At 38.5% G+C, this 23,360-nt stretch overlaps 4 protein-coding genes across 7 annotated transcripts; 2 read left to right on the top strand and 2 right to left on the bottom strand.

Moving 5' to 3' along the window:
- Positions 1–629: 629 nt before the first annotated feature.
- sar1ab (secretion associated, Ras related GTPase 1Ab) lies at positions 630–5,215 on the bottom strand. Of its 3 annotated transcripts, none has more exons than XM_040138550.1 (8): positions 5,118–5,215; positions 4,234–4,280; positions 3,906–3,976; positions 3,262–3,381; positions 3,098–3,163; positions 2,903–3,006; positions 2,668–2,799; positions 630–1,960 (listed from the first exon to the last, which is right to left on the bottom strand). In XM_040138550.1, the coding sequence occupies exons 3-8, from the start codon at positions 3,961–3,963 to the stop codon at positions 1,844–1,846; spliced, it is 597 nt and encodes a 198-aa protein (XP_039994484.1). In that variant the 5' UTR covers positions 3,964–3,976; positions 4,234–4,280; positions 5,118–5,215; the 3' UTR covers positions 630–1,843. The 3 variants fall into 3 exon arrangements, with proteins under 3 accessions (XP_039994484.1, XP_039994486.1, XP_039994487.1); XM_040138553.1 differs by lacking the exon at positions 630–1,960 and adding an exon at positions 1,982–2,511; XM_040138552.1 differs by lacking the exon at positions 4,234–4,280 and having other exon boundaries at positions 5,118–5,190.
- Positions 5,216–6,810: 1,595 nt separating this feature from the next.
- Positions 6,811–11,000, bottom strand: ppa1b (inorganic pyrophosphatase 1b). The gene is made up of 11 exons (XM_040138308.1): positions 10,841–11,000; positions 9,824–9,888; positions 9,323–9,376; positions 8,818–8,937; positions 8,627–8,713; positions 8,362–8,488; positions 8,147–8,274; positions 7,689–7,774; positions 7,452–7,524; positions 7,298–7,337; positions 6,811–7,190 (listed from the first exon to the last, which is right to left on the bottom strand). The coding sequence occupies exons 1-11, from the start codon at positions 10,899–10,901 to the stop codon at positions 7,159–7,161; spliced, it is 873 nt and encodes a 290-aa protein (XP_039994242.1). The 5' UTR covers positions 10,902–11,000; the 3' UTR covers positions 6,811–7,158.
- Positions 11,001–12,577: 1,577 nt separating this feature from the next.
- On the top strand, positions 12,578–17,464 carry eif4ebp2 (eukaryotic translation initiation factor 4E binding protein 2). The gene is made up of 3 exons (XM_040139995.1): positions 12,578–12,920; positions 14,857–15,036; positions 15,216–17,464. The coding sequence occupies exons 1-3, from the start codon at positions 12,788–12,790 to the stop codon at positions 15,245–15,247; spliced, it is 345 nt and encodes a 114-aa protein (XP_039995929.1). The 5' UTR covers positions 12,578–12,787; the 3' UTR covers positions 15,248–17,464.
- Positions 17,465–18,746: 1,282 nt separating this feature from the next.
- Positions 18,747–22,863, top strand: rps24 (ribosomal protein S24). 2 transcript variants are annotated; one of them, XM_040138310.1, is made up of 7 exons: positions 18,747–18,789; positions 19,120–19,223; positions 19,934–19,999; positions 20,086–20,295; positions 21,082–21,195; positions 21,484–21,486; positions 22,782–22,863. In XM_040138310.1, the coding sequence occupies exons 1-7, from the start codon at positions 18,777–18,779 to the stop codon at positions 22,782–22,784; spliced, it is 513 nt and encodes a 170-aa protein (XP_039994244.1). In that variant the 5' UTR covers positions 18,747–18,776; the 3' UTR covers positions 22,785–22,863. The 2 variants fall into 2 exon arrangements, with proteins under 2 accessions (XP_039994244.1, XP_039994245.1); XM_040138311.1 differs by lacking the exon at positions 21,484–21,486 and having other exon boundaries at positions 22,782–22,851.
- Positions 22,864–23,360: the final 497 nt, after the last annotated feature.

The following is a 23,360-nucleotide window of genomic DNA, read 5'->3' as shown; positions in this document are numbered from 1 at the left end:
TAAGATGTTAGCGTTTATTTTTTACTTTAACGTACACATTAATTGTTTTAGGAATCATTTCAGTAAAGGTAAATCCGAAATGGACTCTCGATCACCAGTTTCAGTTAAGTGTAATGTGTAAAACTAGGGAGTGTTAATGGGGGGGAAAAAAAGTGGAAATGTTGAATTGTTGCCTGTTAACAGTTTTTATTCAGTAGTTCAGTTTTAAGAAAGTGCCTAAAATCCCCTGGAGCAGCCCAATATAGTTCCCAAAAATTATTTATTTCCTGATCAGACCTTAATTTTTTATTGTGGGTTGTTTTTTTTTTTTTTTCGTTTTGTTTGATTTTTTTTGTTTTTTTAGTATTCAGCTTAATGTGATTGTTATACTGTGTACAGCTAATGAATGTTAAATTATATTGAAAAAAATGTTTGGATTAAAAGTTAAAGAAATTATCTCTTGGCAGTACATTTTAAGCCTTTTATTAAATTTGGAATAATATACCTCATCCATTAATAATGATTAGAATATATTGTAGTAATAACAGTTTGGTTTAATAATGTTTGTAACTGCTTGTATCAAACCTTTTCCCATTTAAAATGAAAAATTAGTCACACAAGAAAGATTTAAAGGTTTGTCAAAAATATTTATTATGCTCAAACTTCACACATTTAATAACAATGTGACCTTCATTTTGTAACAGATATATTACTTCAGAGCTCAATGCTTGATGTAACAAGGCAAGCCAATTTTTATTGCAAATATAAATAACAGCTTATATACAGAATAATGTATAATATTGCACTAACAGGTAATTTCATGCATATCTCTTGCATGCCCTATTTTTAAGCACCACCCAAGTACTCTCATAATATCACTGCAGGTTGTGGGCAGCAACTAATCACAAAGTACTCAAGTCATTTCACAGCAAATAACCATCATGAAAACAGGTAGTTTAGCATCCTCACTCTGGACAAGTATGAGTTTGTTACATCACCTGGCTGTGCTGATGCAGATAACATATACTGCAATTATTTAACACTGTTCTGTGGTATTAAATAAAGCTCCTCACAGCAAAATGTCAGTTAATGCACTTGTGGTCACATTCATATAATTGGTAAGTGGTAAACCCATCATTGATTTAAAAAAAAAAAAAAAAACATGCAATCAGCACAAATGTCAGTAACCTTGGAGGTAGCAGGCTACTGTATTAACACTTTTCTCATTAACAGATACGGCACCAAATCACTGCAGCACTTTCTAGAAAAACTATTATGTTCCTGGAAAAAAAATTGATGGTATTTCAAGATTTCCATTACTTTGAAAGAAACTGGATAAATATACAGATATCATGTTTTATCTGTGCCAGGAAAAGTTTTTTTTTTTTTTCATCCTCAATCAAGGTAGAGTAACTCCAAGCACAGAATGTTAACCCGATTGACCTTCACTGTAAGTCAATACCAGCACCTAAAAATAAACCCGGGTCAGAAACTGGTTCACAGCGATGACATATTCTATATGGCAGACAGAATTTCCTACAGGCTTTAAGTGAAGGTAGGAACCGCAGCATGAAGATTGTTCTCCACACTCAATCTGAATAACACAGACTGATGATTCATAACTTATCTTTGACTTGCTGTGGAGTGATTGATATGAAACACAGATTTCTTTGAACGCATGAAGAAAACAAGATATAGTAACACAAAAACACTACCTGATATTTGACATATTTCCTACTAGCACAGTCAAAGTCCTAAATACAGTTTATTCTATCTCTCTATGGCAGGTAGTTTTGTGTGGAACATGTTTTTGTGTGCACAGGCAGCATGGTAAGTCTGGTTAAGGTTATTAAAAGAACATGAATCAGTCAATATACTGAGAGAGCCAGCGGAAACCGTCTCCATATCCTTGTCTCTTCAGCACGCTACACATGAAAACTTCCATTGGCCTCAAATTCAGCTCCTTCAGTGACACTTTGCCCTGAAAAGAAGCAGAGACACATCTAAAGGCACCGAAGCCCAAACATTTCAACATCCTTTTTCACGGACCATGAATGTCTACAATCATTATTTTAAAACTGTAACTTTCTGCATGTTGTAAAACAGAGGGTGGAGTATAGTGTGATATAGCTGTGGTCAGTCTCAGTGATGTGGATCACTGAGACTGACCACACAGACAGGCATTTCTAAAGGCTCACCATCAGCATCCTGCTTCCTTTTGCTCGCCTTTCTTGTCTCTTTTGCAGAGAAACAGCAGGTGCTTAACAAGATGTACACTGACCATGAAAAATTTGCATAAGACAGGTCATGTGTCAAATGCCTCTCAACAGCATACTGCCCCCCACTGCCACTGTATTTAAAAACAGCAGTGGTGAAATAAGCACCTTTAAGTCTGCCCTCGGCAGTTCAGATTTGTATTAAAAACTCAAGCAACCTGGAATGTCCAACTATCTCAGAACAGTGGGTGCAGTGATACTTTTCTTCCGTGCTGAAAGGTAGGTAGGTAAGGCCTTGTGAGATTCATGAGGCTCACTGTTGGACAAATGGACAAAAATGTACTGTTTCTTAAAGTCATAAAGCAGACTTAGTGTTTCCAACACTTTCCACCATACAGATCGATGCATCAGCAGTGTGCAAAATAAAAAACACGATAGAGTTCAGCTTTCAATCACGTTATGCGTGCAATACCTTTCCAGTTGTATGTCCATGAAGACCAAACATTCCCCTCAGTGCATCCTCACTAATGGCCTCTGGACGGTCTATCTTATTCCCCAGGATGAGAACCGGCACATTGGAGATGGTTTCATCTGTTAACAGGGCCTACACACAAGAAGTCTCATATGTTCAGCAAATAGAACATTCCTACCAGGGAAATATATAAACAAGTGTGTTGTCGATATCTAAGTCAAATCGATATACTTACATCCAGTTCAACCTTAGCCTCTGCTAGTCGCTCATGATCAGCACAATCCACCAGGTAAACTATACCATTTATGGCTGGGAGGTAGTTCTTCCAGATCCTTCGTGCTGTGAGAGCAACACAGTTTCAGTATTTATGTAAAAAAACAAGTGGTACAGTAGCTGCAATTGCCTCAAACTGCATTTCCCTCTGTGCTACCTTGTGTATGACCTCCGAGGTCAAATGTCGTAAAGGTCATTCCAGCTATGGTCAACTCCTCAGATGCTGAGAACAGAGGAGAAGCACTGACTTTAGATACGTGATGAAGCACAAAACACAAAGCTGATTGCTGAGCTGACAACATGGCAAATCGCTGGATGTACTTGGATGTAGCGTTGGCACGTGCTGTCCCAGCCTGTCATCTCTGAGCATGTGCAGGAGTGTTGTTTTTCCAGCATTGTCTAGTCCAAGGAACACCAGCTTGCCAGTCTTCTTGTACAATCCTGATGATAAAAAGAAAACAAAATGATGTGGATTTAATATAAACTCACTGTAAACTTGTATTATCTTTCTACCCCCCCCCACACTTATCACAAACACCATGGAATTTTATTTTTTGTCAGCTTCAGGAATGCCATTGAAGTTACAATAAGTCTGTGTTATTATACATTTATGCACATTGATGGGTATAGAGTTGTATAAATATAGATAATACTAAAATACAAATTGAAAATCTGCACCGTTGTAAGTATTCGTGCTGGAATTGGTGGAATATACCAAAATGGAAATGGAAATACGCTTCTAATGAATCACAATAACACAATAACAACATAAAATAGCTGCAGCTATTTTAGTTTGAGTATGTTATTTAAGGCATTTTTGTTCCAAAACAGGGCTGAAGTTAGGAATTATAATGTCAAATAACACAATGTTGTTAGGACTGTATGCCAAATTGCAATTTATTTTTGAAAACCTTGTGGTGGTTAAGGTTAGAAAGTACTATTGATATTTATTTACAGTACTCTACCTAATAGTTGTAAGACACTGCTGAAGCCCCTGTAGATCCAGTCAAATATAAAAGACATGGCTCCTGACTGCCTGAAATACAGAAAAATTAAATTATTTATTATAGCACATTAAAGAAGAGAACAGCAATGTACACACAAGGTATCTGTCTGTGATCTGATCATCTTCAAATTGCTGACAGACCTCAACCAAGCCCCCTCTCCCTCCTCTCTTAGATAACAACACAGCACATACTGGCAAACCATAGAATTTAATATATTATTACCAATGGACATGGTTGCATTGCAGAATCTAGCACTAAAAGCCCATTGTTGATCATTATTCCTTACCCTGGATTACTCTGCTGGTATGTGTAAGATCCGTGTAATCACACAAGCTGAAAGGAAAGGAGGGCAAACTAAGCAACAAACAGGCTTTAGATTTTTCTTTTTTTCATGCAAGTTTATTCAGTGAGCTGCTTCACTGGGTCACACTGATCTCCCTCTAACTATTTTTACGACAAGTTATGGCACAGACACTTGATCTCAGTAGTCACCCCCTGCTTCCCCCTCTCTTAAACACACACACACACACACACACACACACACACACACACACACACACACACACCTGTCACTCTATGGAACTTGATGTGCTTGTTACGGTGAATAATGAGGCCTTAAAGCAGGCTTTCAGAAATTAACCAGTTGTTAAGAACTTTATCATACAATGTTTCATCTGGGTCAATTGTCAGCACCAAACTCCATACACAAAGTATGGCATTTAATTCATATGGCGTGTATGGGTTAAATACTATAACACAACAGGCACTGCGTGCTCAGTAAACGCTCAAAAATGTCGGTAGTCATGTAATAAATGTTTAGACAGGTTGTCATGCAAATCTCGGATCAGTACTCCAAAATAAATACATGAATAACACCATACAACACGCCAGGCCGCTACACTCATGACTGAGCTCCACTGTAACGATTATTGCCGTGATTTCATGACTACTGCCACACACTTCGGCTTGTCACATGTAGCCGGTAGTAACAGCTGGTGGTAGCCGTCCAAGAGCAAGCCATGATAAATTTAGTAAACAACATGCGCAGAGGGGTCCACAGTGACAACTACACCCGTAACTTTATTATGTCGCGAAGGTGGTTCAACAAGCAGAAAAAACAAAGACGGTGCCCTGGAAAGTGGGACCTTCATACGTAATTTGTGTTATTACCTCGGTCTGCTGAGTTTGTGAGGCCCCGTCCGTTGTTTTTTTTTTTTTTGTACCAAGCCGGTGCCGTCGTCTGGGATGTAGCCTGCAACTTTGACAGTTAACCGGAAATCGCGTCACTGTGGCTGGTAACGCGGGAGGGGGCGGGGGGCACGCGCCGGCAACGGTTTTTTTTTTTTTTTTTTTACTAAATGTGAACGTAGCCTCGCTCTGATATGTTTCATATGTGATTTATCACAATATTAACGGTCACGTCGTAAGTGAAAACGCTTTGCTCAAGAAAATAACCTTCAGACTCTTTGTTTTTTAAATTGTTGAACACTGAACACTTCGAATTGACTCTGTTATATAAATAAAGCTGCCTCACCCCTGATGACCCCCACTGTACATGGCAGCTTTTTTTTTTTCCCCCCCCTGGCGCCCAGAAACTCACCAGTACATTAGAGCTGAAATGATAAGTTGATTAATGAGTAGAAAACTGAAAGAAAGTGAGCTGGTAATTGATCAATCATGTAAGTACTTTTTTTTTTTAAGCAAAAAGGCCAAAAATTCATCTTTACTTGCTAAAATGTGTCTATTTGCTTCTTTTCGGTAACAGTGAACTTAACATTTTGGGCGTTTTTGGCTGTTTTGGTCGGACCAAACAAGACATTTTAATATGTCAACTTGGGCTTCAAGGAATAATATTTATTTATTTCCATTGACATTTTATAAACTGATCCATCAAATGATTATTAAAGAAAATAATTGTCAGACCTACTGATAATGAAGATAATTGTTATTTGCAGACTTACAGTTCTCCCGTGATGGACTAACATGACTTCGCTCGAAGTTTTCTGTGTTAATTACTTAACACTCAGAAAAACTGAAGCGGTTTCATCAATCACATCTTTTACAACAAATGAGCTCAGTATAAACTAAAATAATGACAGTTGTAAAGGGACGCGGTGCCACAAATGTGCAATTAATCAAATTATGTATAAATGATATGGAGTAAAACTGGGGCTTTTGGGGCCCCATAGGCCTGGGTTGCCTGGGCAGTTGCCTGCTTTGCCCAGTTGGTAATTCAGTGTTGCTTCCAACAAAAATATTTGTCAGAGTAACAAGAGTTGTCTTTTATATTGCCTTTTATAGTTTGCATCAAATTTTTCACAAATCTACCGTAGATAAAAACATAAATACAAGGGTCATGTAAAGCCCAATAATTATCACCTTGTAGCATGTAATTATTATCAGAGGTTTGCACCTCAGACACAAATAGGTGGCAGTCTAACAGACGAGGTCTGCTGACGAACATTTTTTTTTTTTACAGCATCAACAACAGTACAGTTCCTTCAACCATTAAATGAAACTGGTCTCTGTTTATCCTGTGTGGATAACCCATCAGTTACATTTTAAGCCTCCTAATGCAACACAAAACATGCATTTGCCAATATAAGTCATTAGTAGCTCAATGAGTATTAACATAAGCTACGGAAAAAGACATCTGGTTATATACATCCAATTTTATAAATCTATTCTATTCTGAAAAGAAACAAAATACTCAAAAATAAAATACTCTAGGGGAAAAGAATGCATCCCCTCTTCACCTGTAAAACGATGTTGCAACAACAGAGAAACTATACTGATTTAGAGCTCCTAATGCTATGTAATTATTTTATTTTCCATTGATTGGGAGAAGAAAAATCACAGTTTGTTGATAATTTAACCAGATAAGCTTTATTAAAGCATTTCAAGTCTCATTACAGGGCACAAGTACCTACTAAGCACAGCACCTGTAGTTTTGTTCATGACAGCACATCTCCAAAGAGATCTTTGTTAAATAAGTGAAAATTCATTGGTCAACACATTAGTAATTTTTCGACTACTCGCTTTCTCTACAGAATCTAACCATTATCTCGCCATCTACAGGAAAACCGCCAACCCAGACCCAAGAATTCATATCCCATCCTGCCATCCCACTTGTTCCTAATATAAAACCATCTTCAAGAAATCCTATAAGAGATGAGCCTTTCACTCTGCTCCAATCCAAAAAGCTCCTGGATTACTTCCTCTCATAGTAGAACCATTTATCCACTATAAATGGAAACAAAACATAACAGTCAGTCTCACAACAGGTAAGAAAAGAAATGAGACGCACTTTCGATAATCTAGACATTACTGACACAAATATATATTTCTACCTGATGAGGGGATAGGTTCCTCTTTTCCACAAGGACATGTCTGAAAATAGAGTGAGACATCAAGTTATGACACAATAATAAAAGGAGGAATGGGGCCGGAGTTTTGAAAGTTGAAAGTTATGTTGCAAAAGGGGATGAAGAGAAGGTTACTTACTTCAACAACAGCTTTAGCCTCATCCGCTGAGCAGCAGTAAGAGCTGTCGCTAGCCGAGACACACGTGTTTTTGCTGTATTGTATGATAAGATACAGACATTTATATTCAACAAGCCATATACAGACAGTATATAGATATTTATATATTAACACATTTCTGACAACATTAAATTTGTTCTAAAAGCAACTGTATTCTTTAAGCTGAAGTCAAAGCAGTAAGAGAAGTGCAGTGTGTACCAGTTCAGTTCACCAGCATTGGTCTGTTGGGAAATAAGGGCTTTCCAGAAGTTGTGAGTGCTCTTGATTACGTCAATGGCAAAGTCCTGAAACACAAGAAACAGTAACTGCTTAGTTCAAAGTAAGGTTTAATGTTAACTATAACATTCATGCACGAAAACAAAATCTGTACGTATTACTAATTTAATTGTAGTATAAGTTTTCCAAGGTTTGCAGGGACCTATATGACTGTAAAATTATGCCATCATATCTTATTTATTGGATTACAAGAAATGCTTTGCTCATTTTTGTTTGACAAAACTGCAGTTCCTTGAGGAAGTACTTTCCCACTGCACAGCAAGTTAATTGTTAGAAAGGGGGCAAGGCGACCTTGACAAAGCAGACAAGAGCTTTAAATGAATCTAAATCCATTAGTCACAGTAAAAAATAATAATAAACAAGTTGTGTTAGGTGGAGACCTTATCTTTCAACTCCTCATTGAAAGCAAACCGGTTCTCTGATTTCCCATCTGGCACTTTGTACCTCCTGAACCAGTCGACCGTTGCCTCCAGGTAGCCAGGTTTCAGGCGCTGGACATCACTGATGTCTGAAAATAGACAGATGAGTATGACTCTCATGCAGGAATGCTGAAAAACTCAAACAGAGGAAAAAAAAAAAAAAAAGGGGTGCTTACTGTTCAAGTTGTTGGCTTCGGGGTCCTCTACATTGATTGCAATCACTTTCCAATCAGTCTCACCCTCATCGATCATGGCTAGGATCCCGAGCACCTTCACTTTGATTACCTCCCCACGGGAGCACACCTAGAGAGGACATTTCCTTTTTCCATGAAATGAATGTACACGAGGCACAGTGACATCGATAATCCCTGTCACTTTTAGACCTAGTGAAAGATGAACAACATTTATCTAAGGGTGTAAAATCATCAGCCAGCGTTGTACCTTGCTGCCGATTTCACAGACATCGATGGGGTCATTGTCACCACAGCAGCCAGTGTCTCCATCTTTGTGTGCCGGATCTTCCCATGTCTGAAACATTAGAAAACAAGGCACGGCCGCTGAATGGAGGAAAACTATTAAACAATCTAAACGCTGCAGGATGGGACACATCAGTATCAGAAATGTTTACTAACCTGAGGAATGGCTCCATAGTTCCATATGTAGCCTTTATGTGGAAAAACATTGGCAACATACCGCAACTTGCCCTTCTTAACATCTTGCTTTATTGGGTTTAAGAGGTCTTTTGTAGCAATCTGAAAATAAATTGCATTGCTGTTACTTTTAAAGACACGGTCAGTGATAAAAACACAAAAAGTACAGAGTAGTAACTGAAGAACTTCACATATGAACCCAGTCGCGATAACATAATTTGCTTGACTAAATTCATGTTTTATTCCCTCTGAACATTTACATAATTTAAATAATGGCAAGGCTAGAAATGTCTCAGAATCTCAATGTTTAACCTTATTTTAACTTTCACCTGAAAGATTACATGCTCCTCTGTGGGTTGAAGACATTATATGAGCCATGAAAACCTTTAAAACCTCTTGGACAAACTAATAACTACACTTTGGTCGAACCAAAGCTGCTAAAATCTGATTCAAAAGTTGATGGTGGAATTTTTTTTTAGATTCATACCTCCATCTTTGCATTTGTCCACCTTGGTACTTCAACAACCATGTGAAAGATGTTCTGTAAGAAACAAGAATCAGCCATAAGTATCTTTCAGTTATTATGAAATAGTATATGACACAACTGAGAATGACACAATTTTAAAGCACATCATCCTTGAAGAACTACATTGTAGCATGTAGTTCTTAAATATTGCTTTTGGTCAAAAGAGGATTCAACATAAAGAGGATGAATTGTTCCAGAAAGATAGTAGATAAACTCCTGCAATCACAGGAGATATTGACACAGAATTGAGAAAATAAAGAGTAAAGGTCACTGTCTTCGCAAATAAACTATGACTTTGCTATTCTGGAGATCATTACCTGCTGCAGTTCAGTACCTTTAGTTTGCTACAAAACTACATACTCACGGCAGCACCACAGGTGGAATTTAACCAGTGGGCAGATTAAAAGGGTACACACACATTTTTCCAAACTTAATGAGGTAAGGGGACAGATGCTACATTACCTGACTCTCATCAGCAAATATGGATATGTCATGGAATGGTGAGATGTACTTTCCGTCTGCATTTTCTGCAAAACAGTCATATATATATATTAATATGGCAGGCGGATACAAGCTGCTCTCTGGTTTGTTTGCTGTCTTTGTTAATCCAACAACAGAGTGCTCTACACCAGGGAAAATTATGCCATCATGTCCCACGGGGTGGCAAGAGAGTACAAAGGTTTTCATTATGGTTTACCTTGCCTTCTGCCCGCCCAAAAAAATACAAAAAAAAGAAAAAAAACCCCACACATATTACTTTGCATTCTTGTCTGTACAGCAAGAATTATGAGAAACAGTACACTGCTAATTGTCTTGGTCCATTTATGGTTCAGTGACCAATCTAGGACAGTGCACATAATGGGCCAGTTTATCCCAGTTAAACACTCATTATGTATTACATCCCGGTAGGCATACAGTTACTGTCCATACCCAACCGACCGACTGGGCCCACAGGCTGATGATGAGCTGAACTTAATCCCGGACTTGTCTTTAAACGCTATGAACAAAGACAAGAAACTACGAGAGCGCTGCGAGATCTCATTAAACTTTTCAGTGTGGATAATCAGTGATCGACTCGCAGCCTTTTCCTTTCACTATCACTATCAATGGGTTTTATTAACGTCTTATCATCAGGGCGTCGACCCACCGGCACCAAGTCCTTATGATTGTATGCCGGACAACCGGTTAATCACATTGCGAGATTTTTCTCGAAATAACCAACTCTCTTGTGCCAAGTTCAGAGAAGAACACGCGGGCAGGTCGACATCAAATCACCTTACTCGAGGTGTACCCGGAAAAACCGGCAAAGCTGGTTCAATGGCTCAAACCGTTACTGACACGGTGAATAAACCAGCGACGTCAAAATGACACGTGGGAGGTTGCGGTTGGCCTGTGGGGTTTGTGTAGAGTCCCCGAAAGTGGCAAATAAAGACAGAACTTCATTATTTCTGCTCATTTCTACTCTTATACTCTACTTACTGAAGAACAGGCGGTAGCTCAGGGAGTTGGGGGCTCCTCTCTCTTCCACTGTGAAGCTCATGTTTACCTGCGGGTTTGCAGCTCGCTGTCTTGGATGGAGGATGGCGGCGGAAGGCAACGTCTGCGCCGGGTGGTGGGTAGGTTGCAGAAAGAGAGGGATCAGCGCCTGCGCACTTTGTCCATGACGCCTTCAGGGACTGTCGGGCATATTGGCCTTGACAGTAGAGAAAAAAAAAAATATGAGAAAAAAGATATGATAAATTCTGCGTGCAAAAGTATGAGTCTGCATTTTTAACCAAAACCGAACTCGATACAAACCATATGGATGAACAGCAACATTACTGTTGTAATATGACACAGGATATCGTCTGGTATTGTGGTTATGAAAGTATTAGGCAAGTATTGTCTCTTTTTTGGTATTGAAGGTGATACTTGATATTTTCCAGTGAATGTCGATAGTCTGCATTTCACCTTATAAATGTGTGTGTGTGTGTGTGTGTGTGTGTGTGTGTGTGTGTGTGTGTGTGTGGTGGTGGTGGTGGGGGGGGGGGGGGTAACTAAGTACATTTACTCAAGTACTCCACTATATTTCAAGGGGGAAATTATACTTTTTATTACCCTACATTTATCTGACAGCTATAGTTATTAGTTACTTTTCAGATTAAGATTTTACTTTAAAAAAAACGATCATTCTATGAAATAAAATGCATTTTAAAAGATTAAACCAGCTGTTCCCAACCTTTCCTGCTTGTGATCCCTCACAAAATAATCAGCGTCTAATTCGGGCCCCTTGATGTCTGTGAGTTGTTATCAGTTCTAGAGAGTGATTTCCTCTGTAAATGATCTGAGTACTTCCTCGACCACAGGGATTTCTTAATATGGCCAGTATGAATTTTGTCCTTTTTACGGGTGGAACATTTTACGAAAAGCACTAGAATGCAGCACTGAAGCAGTGATTGATTGAAAGTTTTTTTCAAGAATTTTATTTATAACCTTGTCAGACATAACAAGGTGACATGGCAACTACAAGCATTCATCCAGTTCATCATTTTTAAGAGTACAGTACATTTAAAAAAATCATATTACCATTGTTAAGTAAGAAAAGTTTGAATATACAAAGATCATACATTAAGATGCATTAAGACGAGAGGTAAAGTATAGAGAAGTATAAAGAAATGAAAATAAATTAAATGAAGAATATTGAACTTAAATTCAAGCCAAAAAAAATATAAATCAATATTAATATTAATTAATTAAAAAGCATTTTTTTAAAAATGAGAAAGTAAAGAGGTATTCTACATTAGATCTTTTTAAGTAACGCCTGAAGCTTGCACACATGAATTATTATTAATTATTTAATAATTAATAATCATTATTATTAAGTTTAACAGACTCGGTGTTCTTTCTAAATTCAGTAATGAATAGTTCAATAGATGGGTGACATTTAGAAAAGTTTAACTTATGAATATGCAATTTACCCAATAAGTGAATAGGTTAAGAGTCTGTTGTAAATTGCGGTTCCCGTTTTCATAATGTACAATGATATCTGTGGCTTCCAAAATAATTGCGAGGCTTCTTTAATTGGCAAAATATTCCTCTAATTTTTTTACACAATACCCTTGCAAATGGGCATTGATAAAATAAACGTTTCCTCCTTTTTACACACATCACATCTGAGAGGTGACCTACGTGGAGCCGGCCGGCAGCGGCCGCTGGTGACGCGCCGCGCGGCGCCGCGCCGCTGACCTCATGTCCGCCCGCAGCCTGTCGCGCTTCCTGCCTTGCTGAGGGAGGGGACGGTGCTGACGGCTGGGAGGACGAAAGGAGAAAGAAAGCTTCGGGACGATAAAAGAGAGAGGGGAACGGCCCGGGTTTCCACCGTCCGTCGGGAGATAAACACCCCGGTTTTCTGTAGCTGCTGGATTTGCCACCGAATCGGCGCTGAAAATGTCGACCAGTCGTCAGCTTAGCGAGAGCAGGGCCATCCCGACCAGGACGGTGTTGATCAACGACACAACGCAGCTACCTCATGACTATTGTACCACCCCCGGAGGCACTTTATTCTCTACCACTCCTGGAGGTAAAGGGATATGCCGTCCACTTTATCACATTTTTGGGGAAACAAGGAGGATAATTAGCTTTTTGTGTGTGTGTGTTGTTTGCGTTCTCACCAAACCTCCCAGTGTTGCTGTCACTTTGGCCTAGGCTGCCTTGTCATCCTGATCAAAATAAAAACAAAGCTTAGCCCCGCCCCTGAGCTCTCTGGCTGCGGTCTGATTGGCTGGTTTGCAGCGCACAGATTCCGATGGATGCATTGTTGCTTGTTACAGTTATTACATTTAAAGAATGTGAACAAGTTTGGGTTTTTTTCCACCCTCGGCAAACGGGATGGCCTGTAGCTTAAATAAAATACTGTACATCAGCTATGAATCATATTGTTGGGAGCACAGCCAGGTTGCAACGTACGATTCATTGCAGTGCAGATAAGGCCCTTCCACCTAAAGAGGTACATTTAATCTAGCAAGGGTTCTGTACACATATCACTGCAGGACACTGTGCGCAGCTGACATACTTGAAATCTTTACAGAAACTGTGCAAGGGTCTTTCCGTCAAGGCATTTTGTGTGTTCCTTTCATCATCAATTAATCAAACAGTCCACATAAGATATTCACTTTACAATGATATTAAAAAGAGGAAAGCAGCGAGAGAAGCAGGAACCAAAGAATTTTTGGCATTTTTGCTTGAAAAATGCCTCAAATGATGAGTCAATTATCAAAATTGGTCACGGTTAATCTTCTGTTAATTGACTAATCATTTCAGCTCTAGTTCAAGTTCACATTTTGTTTGAGAATATTTAGATTAGTATGATTTTAAAGCAGGAGTTTCAAACTGGAGGCCATAGAGCCATTTTTGGGGCATCACATATGTACTAACACACAATGGCAGCAACAGTCACCAACAAGAAGGCTGAGCGGATAGACAGGAACAGGTTTATTCAAATCATCCACTAAACAACACCAATAAATAACCTCATAACTGAGAAAAACAAAACAAAGAAACAAAACAACAATCAATCAAAATAATCAACCAGTGGTTAAAGTAAATCTGTGTGATTACAGACCACCACTCAAACATCTCGCATGAAAAAGGAGGATGCACGGACCCAGAGAAAATAATCAGAAGTGAAACTAAAGTTGAAGAGACCTCACTCACAGCAGACATTTTTATCTGTCAGACACTGGTGTGGCTTTGCAATAACTGCTGGAACTGAGGCATCGTTAATGTTATTATTTCCACATCTGCATTCCTGCCATGAGAAGTCAAAATGTCTGCTTTGGAAAAGGTCAATGAATCATAACAATGAGAAGAACCAGTAAACAAGAGTTCTGCAACGCCAGCAAGGCTATCAAGATTGAGGTTGAAAAGATTTACTCAGAAAGCAAACAACGCGTTCAGTACAGGACAGACCGATTTTCAACAGAAAAGACAAAACTCGTAAAGCTCATTAATCAAACTCAGTCAAATCCAACTTTCAAAGATCTTGCTCTCACTGTCAGTATAGCAGGAGAACCTTGTGCCTTTTTATGTGTATAAACTCTGGCAGTTTGAGTAGGGTTTTACTTTAGCACCATAAAATGAAAAAAACATGTTTTAGTTGAATCATCATATACCTGGGAGTTTTCTGGCTTCCTAAGAGGGGCTTGAAAAAGTTCGGGAAACACTGACTCAGGGCAGGTGCAGTCACGCTGGCTGTCTCATGACTCACACCTTTCCTTTTTTTTCTCTCTCTCTTTTATGTTTTTGCTGTTTTGGGGTTGAAAATTTGATTTCCAGCTCAAGTGGGGTTTGCATTTTCACTGCCAAATCCAAGACTGGGGCTGATAATGATTATTGTACGAAAGGAAGGCAGGCCTTCATCCAGCCTTTTGATCCACAACATAATTGATAGCACCCACAGTAGATGTTTATATCTTCAGAAGGAGCATGAGTAACTGAAACTATGTGTCCTGTTGCAGGAACCCGGATCATCTATGACCGCAAGTTCCTACTGGACAGGCGTAACTCTCCCATTGCCCAGACTCCCCCAGCTCACCTGCCTGTCATCCCCGGAGTGACCAGCCAAAATGTCCTGAGTGAGAACCAGAAGAACGAAGCCAAAAACCACATCAACAACCATGATGGCAAGCCCACAACCGGTAAGACTTACAATATGAGTAACCAACTTCTGTAACAGGATTTGTTGTATTGGAATAGTCACTGATCCGTCTGTGCTCAAACAAGTGACGCACAGACTTTGTAGTTCTTGATAACCGTTAATATAATAAAACAACCCAGCCTGTTCCTCTCACACCTTGTTGTCTTTTTTGTTTTCAAGGTGATGATGCCCAGTTTGAAATGGACATCTAACCGACTGGAATCACACCAGCAAAAGCAAATGACCTGGCATCACACGTGTCAGTGGCTTGGCTTGTAGAAAAACCAATGTTGTGAGCCCTCATGGCAGCCATCTTCTTTAGCTCTCTGTCTCGCTGCTGGATGTAATGTGTGTAAACCATGGGGATGCAGTATATCATACATACAGGTACATTGTGGCCAACTCTGGAAGCTAGGTTTATTTGAATAGATGTCCATGGTTAACAGTTACTGTACAAAAATCAACAACCGCACGACAAGGAAGCGGGCATGAATATTATATACTCAGACCCATTGTCCAATTAGTAGATTGCAGTGCTCATTTTACAGTTGTCTGAGTCAGGATCCTTAACAGAGCACACTTTAAAACTGATAATACTAATAAAAGTTAATTGGGGGAGGAAGTGGTCATCTTTGGCCTTTGAATCAGTCAAAAGCTTTGATATTCATCACACTCTTTGGTTTTGAAAGCCGTTGTAAGCATGTTATTTAAGTGATGTTTTTAATTTTCTTTTTGGTTTTTGGAACTACTTGAAAAGATCCACAATCTATTATCGGTTGTTTGGTCAGTTTAGCTTCCCCTTTTGCTATGTAAAGGGATGCTGTGTTTTTAGTTTCCAATTAAGTGAAGATTTCATGCCATTCCAAGATTTTAGTTTCCATTATCAACACAATCCAGTGTGAGTTTTCAATATTCAGGGGAAAACATTTTTTTTTAATATAAATTAATCTTAGGCCGTGATTTAATTGTTTTGTAATCAATAAATGATTGTATTTCCCACTGTTATATAAAGATAATTGTAAATCCGGCAACTGAAAACGAAAATTTAAAATTAAATTTCAGTATAGTAATAATATTAGGCCACTTGGTTTATCACTATCGTGATCTTGCTACCAATTTTATTTACACATTTCTCTTCTGCCACGACAAGTGAATACACCATCAAAGCTTACTTTGACTTAGCTGGTTTGTTGTGTTGGCAAGAGCTTTGTGTTCGTAATTTGATAAATCTAAGAACAGAGGTGATACTTGGCAACATCTGTCAGGTGTTTTTGAATATCCAGACTAGATAAAAATTTAGAACAATGTGGAAATGAATAAAATGCCAGTGTTCATTTTTTTGGGTGAAATACAAGAAGATTTTTGAAAAACTTGAAATAATCCAGATGTTTTATATGCATTTTATTTTTTAATACAGTTTCTTAGTATTGAGGGTATTTGTTTGAAAGTAAGCACAGTCAAGCCTTTGGATTTGTCAGACATGTCAAGGAACCAGAAAACATAGTTTGCATCAAGCTTGATAGATGCTTTCCCTTAATCTACAAATCTATCCTCAGTGTCCTTAATCCATTTTACATTACCTTATACTTTTCATGTGTCACGTCTACCCATGCCTTACTTTACATGAAATGCAGTAACTAAAACCAGGTTCCTTGTCATCAATTTGTACTTTCCAACAGAAGTTTATTTTTTCACTGTAACATTGAACAGGTAACATTGTACTTAGCAATTGAGCAAAACAAATACTTTTTTATGTTTTTTTTTTTTTTTTTTCTACATACTTTCCTTCCTCAAGCAGCTGTGAAGTTTGAAAGTGTGAAGGCATGCACGTTATTTTGGGATTCTGAAGTCCACATAGTGTGGTGGTGAAAATAGTGCCACATACATGCTCATTTAGTCCCCCCTTTTTTTTCCCTTTTTTTTTTTTTAACACCAGTCACCATAGTCCTGTCTGCTAATTGTACTCTGTCCAAGTAGCAGCTCTGAACTTGGCAAATAAATCACCATGAAGTTTGTGTTTTTCATCCAAAATTCATTCATTCAAGTTTGTTTCTCTGTATGACTGGAACCAACGAATGACTGAAATTATATCTGTCAAAAGATTTTATTTTATGTTTTTCTTTATGGCTTTGTAATTAACTCTGGCCATGTTTGGTGACATCTACATTAAGGGGTCGCTTGAACCCAATTTGCATTGCACATTTTTGGTGATAAAACTCTTTATATTACAGCATCATAATCCAGATTGCCGATTTATATCAAAAAAGTTTGGTTTGACAGTGAGGGCTTAACATTGTGTGTTGAACGAGATGTGAAACGAACTTACTGTAACTTTCTGTTCTGGTTTTAAACAACTTTATTTCAATTGAAACTCCAAAGGCAGTGGACACTTTTGCTGCAAGATCAATAAAGTTCCGTAACAAAGAAAATTAGATGTTGTGTTTTTATTTGTATCTCGTTTTGTGTAGTTGTTTCATAATTCTGACGGTGACAGGAAACAGGGATGGCATCATTGAACGTTTTTCCTGTATGCTCACCGGGTTTTCACCACGGTGTTCTTCTGTCTCAGTAACACTGATTCATGCTGTGCAGAGTGGAGCTCTATTTCCACATCACAAGTACTCATTAAAAAACTAAAAATAAAATCTCTTTGAAATCATTTTGTGTTATTTCTCCCACACATTTTCTCATTCATGGGACATTATTTCCTCAGGCAACTTACTTGTTGATATATTATTAGTAAATGCTTTCTATGAAGAAAGTAATGTATGTTAATGTTAGGTGTTTAGCTTGGGTATATGACCCACAGTCTATGACAGTAATGTAAAAAAAATTGGATATGAAGTTATGAAGGTCAGGGAGATCATTTTTAAACTGGTGCACACACAGTATTTTATCCTGGAGACAATATTTTGAAGGGGATGAAAGTTTATGAAACACGTGTCTATTTTGGAGTTGACCTGATAGGAATTTTTTAAATTTCTTATAGACAAAACCAAACAAATGTTTTTCTTTAAGCCCAGCGTGATGATGATGCACTCCTTCTTGTAATTAAACTTGGAAAAAGAATTCCCTCTTGTTAATCAGGATTTTGTAAACAACCTCTTCTTCGTGTGCACGTCCAAGCCTGGATTCCCAACACAGACTCTAAGGAGCCTCAAAAAATCCCAGGTTCACTGCATGTCAATTGGTTTTAGTAATTTGATTAATTGCACATTTCTAAGGGATTTTATACATCTAAAGTACAAAATCAGCTTTCTTGTAGATTGGCCTTATATCAAAATTTCGTTTTATGTCCTTTATTATTGGCTTAAAACTGCTGCACATTCCTACATAAAATGGTGTTTAATAAAATTAACACAAACTAACATGGAAAACCTGGGGTCAGCCGCATGAATCCAGCATTGTGGTACTGGTTGGTTTCTGGGTGTCTGAGCAAATTAAGAAAATGCCATTTATAGTGTACCCTTGAGCAGTGTACTTAATGGGAGCTTAAAAGCAACAGGGTACATAATCAATGTACAGAAATTGTTAGGTGAGGGGTGAGAATATGGGTTAATGGAGGCCTAACAGCTCATTTTAGCCCTGAGCCTCCCAGCCCAACAGGTTAATCTGGCCACGTGTACATCCAAAATACTGTGCAACATCTATATACGTATATTTTATTCACTTTTTACTTTTGTTATTACCATTATTTATCTTAATAGTATTCCGGAGATTACTCTGGCTTTTGCAATTCTGATGTGCTGTGGATGTAAGAGGAACTGCAGTTGGTGTTTGCCCAATGTCTGTTATATGTAGTCCATGGTTTACCCTCATGTTTCATCATTTACACATCGTACAGCCTTAGCCCGTGATTTTACTTCAAAGTGTTTGCGTTTTATTCATAATTACTTGAAATCTGACTAAAATTGATGTTGATGTTTTGATTGAGAAAGAGGGGCACCAAGCTTTCCCGACACACATATTTTCTAATACAGCAGGCTAGATATGTATTTGTTTACTGAGACAAAAATAAATTGTTTCCGGCAGTTTTTTTAATTTTATTTTTATTTGTATTTTATTTTTTTCGTTTTTACATCAGGCAACACAGGTACGTGCCCGACCAATTTTCTGCAGGCATTAACCCGGCCGTCTGCTGGTCCTTCCTCCTTTTCAACGTCCCTGAGCGAGGCCGGCGTCAAGATGGTGAGTGTTGTGGCGAAAATTACAAGTAAAATCCGTTCACCATCGAGGCCATCCATCCAACGACACACATTTATTGCAGACTAAGTGCTCGCTAAAGTCTGCCTTATAATAAAAAAATCAATATTGACGTTGTAGGAAACTCTGATAATAAATTCACCGCTACCATCCAGATGCTATCCTGACTGTTGTCGGTCCGGTTTACACACACACACACACACACACACACACACTGTCGCCTTGGGGCGGCGTGTACAGTTTCCACTCTGTTTTAATAACTTTTCAGTCACTGCAGAATTTCTTTCACCTGCACAGCTTCTCAAAAACAAACACCGTAGTATTTAGACGTAAATTAATAATGTAGGGACGTGAGGTCCTAGCTTCCTAGCCGCTAGTTTTAGCATATACTACGCTGATAGCCGTGGCCAGGCCCTTACTTTAGGCGAACAAGGATATTAAAATACTGTTGTACTACTTATCTTTATCAACTGTCTCGTTATTGTTGAAAACAGGGTCCATTGAGGCTGTAGAAGCATTTAACTTCCCAGGTTAGCAAGGTATCTAGGCCAACAAGCTAGCAGAGAAGTCCGTCGTTAATTTTGTGTCACAACATAGTAGTGGTTTGGGAGTAACAGCCAAAACTTGAATTTCAGTAGATGTTTTATGAAAAATAATATAACGAGTATGATCTTTTCCTCTTCCCTCATCTTCAGAATGACACAGTGACAGTAAGGACCCGCAAGTTCATGACGAACCGGCTGCTTCAGAGGAAGCAAATGGTAAGGCTTCAAATCCAGCTCCACATCAAATCTCTTTTGCATCATCTGTCGCCCATAACATTTAGCCCCGTCTGTTCTTTCTGCAGGTCGTCGACGTCCTGCATCCCGGCAAGGCCACAGTCCCCAAGACTGAAATCAGGGAGAAACTTGCCAAGATGTACAAGACCACCCCTGATGTCGTGTTCATCTTTGGCTTCAGGACTCAGTTCGGTGGCGGCAAGACAACAGGCTTTGCCATGGTGTACGACTCCCTAGACTATGCTAAGAAGAATGAGCCCAAACACAGACTGGCCAGGGTGAGTTTTGAACCATTATATGAGTGTCTAAATTAATGTTTTTATAGTTTATGGACAGACAGTGATTTAATGTGGTGTTAATTGGCAGAGAGCTTTTATTTAATGTGTTTGTCAGCAGAAGGCATCATTTTATCCCACCTGTGTTATAAATTCTGCAACAGCAGGCAGCTGCAGTGTCTTATGTTCTGGACTTCAAATGCAGTATTGAGCAGGTGGTCTTCGCTTATAATGTAGAGGCTCTTAACACTCCCCACAGAGTTGACAGCCACTGGGTCTACCCCATTTTACCTGACTATCAGGTAGCTTGCAGGAGCCAGCAGAGTAGCGATTGACAGTTGAAAGGTGTGAAGGTATGAGAAGTAACAGTAAAATGCAAGTTGATTATCCATAATTTACACCAGGCACTGTTGGGGGGTTATGTTGGAACAGATGTGCTCCACTAATTTGGAGGCAGTTTAGATAATCTGTTGGGGTAATGTCAGATGTGTGCTGTTTTTTGTTGTTTTTGGTCAAGGACCACTGTAGACTCCAAACAGTTTGAAAGCTTGGTGCTTGTCAGAACTTTCTGTAGTCCTTAAATATATTGTAACATTTGTGCATATTCTGATGCAGCACGGAAACAATTGTTCATATGTCTGAAAGGCTACTACAAAAACCCTAATGGGTTGGCAATATTAATGGAATCGATAGTGTGATCATTGTGAAAACATCAACATCTGTAGCTTATGATTAAGTTTTGAGTATAACATGGTAAAAATGAAATGCTTGTTCATTTGTGTTCCTCAGCATGGTCTCTATGAGAAAAAGAAGACCTCAAGGAAACAGCGCAAGGAACGCAAGAACAGAATGAAGAAAGTACGAGGCATCAAGAAGGCCAGTGTGGGCGCTGCTGGCAAAAAGGTATTGTTACTGTTTTATGAACTTTGTGCCAAACAGTCACTGACCACATTTGTAGTATTCCTGTGGTAATATGCCGCAGTGAAATGGAACTTGTCCATTTTAATCGAAGCAAAGACAACAGAAAAGCTAAGGAAGACATTGTTAAATTCAATGCACTTGATTCTTTTTTGATTTTCATTTCACTCCTGTTCTTTTCCTACCCTGCTATCTGTGTTATTCAAAACTTTTACTGTTTTAATTTCCTTTGTCGTCTTTCCAATCGTATCAAATGTTCTTCGGGGACTGTAGAAGGTAAATGTTCATAAATAGACTAACTGCAGTGTGCAGATAATCCAGGAGTGATAAATATTGGCTAACTCCTCCCTTTACACCCTCCCCTATAATCTGAGAGCCAAAGCCTTAGTGCTTATCCCCCCTGGATGTACATGATGCATCCAAGATAAAATTATGTGACCCACTGGTTAATACTTACCTGGCCACTCCTGCTCCTATTACTAATGATTATTAGCTTAAACTGAAAACTAATAGTGCTGTAGACCCTGTTATGGAAACCTGATGACAGTGTGAGGAGATCCTATTGCCAATAAAGGAAAGTACTTTTAAAAATTCAGGACTAATCAGTGAAATCTGCTGGTGGAGTTTTATCTCAACAAAACCCTGCATACCCCTATACCGTCTGTGGCACCAGCTACTGGCTTGACGTCACCTAGAATAGGTCTCTGAATAAAACTGAGCTGGTCTACGTTTAATATTATGCAGTTCCATGTATAATGGCTGCAGCACAACTGGCTTGTAAAAATATTGATGTCCAATCATGTCTACCATTGGTTTTCATAGACTTGGTTCTGAATGTTGTACATAACCAGTTGAGTACATCCACTAAAAATCCATTCAAAGATCTTTTCTATTTCATGTTTCAATTTTCAACATGTTAACATTATTTTGTTCCACCTTTTGTTCTTGATTTTGCTTCCCATGGATTTCATTTGCAGAAATGAAGTGTCAGTGTGCAGGTATAGAAACAGAACAAGCATGGTGTGCCACTGTGTTGCACATCAAAAGTTGACAGACCTGAGTTGTGCCATGCATGTCACATCCTACTTTCCCCTGCAGTTTTCCTTCAGTTTTTTCCCTCTTTCCCATGTTGTTTCATAGGTTTCCCCTCTATCCCTGTCCTTTGTACCGCTGTCTCTGCTATAATGGGTATATCCTCAAGGTGTTGCCCACAGGCTTAAATTTAAATAGACGAGTGCTTTGACAAGGCTTTATATCTCTAGTTGATAGAAGCAGAACGTGATTGTGTCACGTTCTGTAAATCACGTGTAAATTTTTTCCTTAATGTTTTATTCGAGTCATAACAATGTGGGTTTTTAAATTTTTTTTATAATTAAACACATTTCTAAATATATATGAAATTTTCAACATTTTCTCACCAAAAGTACTATTTGTTAACATTTATTCTCTCAATTTGCCATCTTAAACTTTAGATTACTCGCATTGTCGAGTGGCAGGAGGGGTAGTTTTGTTTTTGTTTGTTTTTATGTTTAATTTACTTTTGTACTAATTTTGCTGTTATCTCCCAACAGTGAGTCCGGACAGCCAGGGAGGGTCTTCGTGCTCAATATGTTCTTGTATATTCTCATCAAATAAAGTTTGGAAAAAAAAAAAAAAAGTTTGGTCCTTTGGTATATTCATTTGAGCAACCATTTTCTGACATCCCGATTGAAATGAGCTCATCTTTTTAAGCTCATGACTTGAGTTTCCGGAGCTCTGTCTGGAGTCTGTAAAAGCCTGAATACCTGTTTGTTTACACCAAACTGTTTGCTGCCAGGTGTCTTGTTTTTTTTGTAGCTGTTGAATGACAGCTTTCCACAAGCATCTTACAAGGCTTGACATTGGTGCATTGAATTTCTAAGACATACAGAATATTTGTTGTAAGTAATTTGGTTTTGACTCATATTTAATTCAAGTTACACAAACTTGAACTTTGTTGATTAGTGACATCCAGTGGTTTTGCAGTTACATTACTTAAAAGCAACCAAATAACTGATCTTCATCCATTCACTGTTGGGCTATTTAAATAGGGTTTGGTAATGTCAAAATTAATTACTTGCTGATGAATAGCTCCTGTAATTTTATTTATTTTGATTTGCAATTTCTTTTCC

The sequence above is a fragment of the Xiphias gladius genome, chromosome 11 (genome assembly GCF_016859285.1).
Source record: "Xiphias gladius isolate SHS-SW01 ecotype Sanya breed wild chromosome 11, ASM1685928v1, whole genome shotgun sequence".
In the NCBI taxonomy this organism is placed as follows: domain Eukaryota; kingdom Metazoa; phylum Chordata; class Actinopteri; order Istiophoriformes; family Xiphiidae; genus Xiphias; species Xiphias gladius.
The sequence above is the reverse complement of the archived record's forward strand: the minus strand, read 5'-3'. Positions and strand labels throughout refer to the sequence as shown.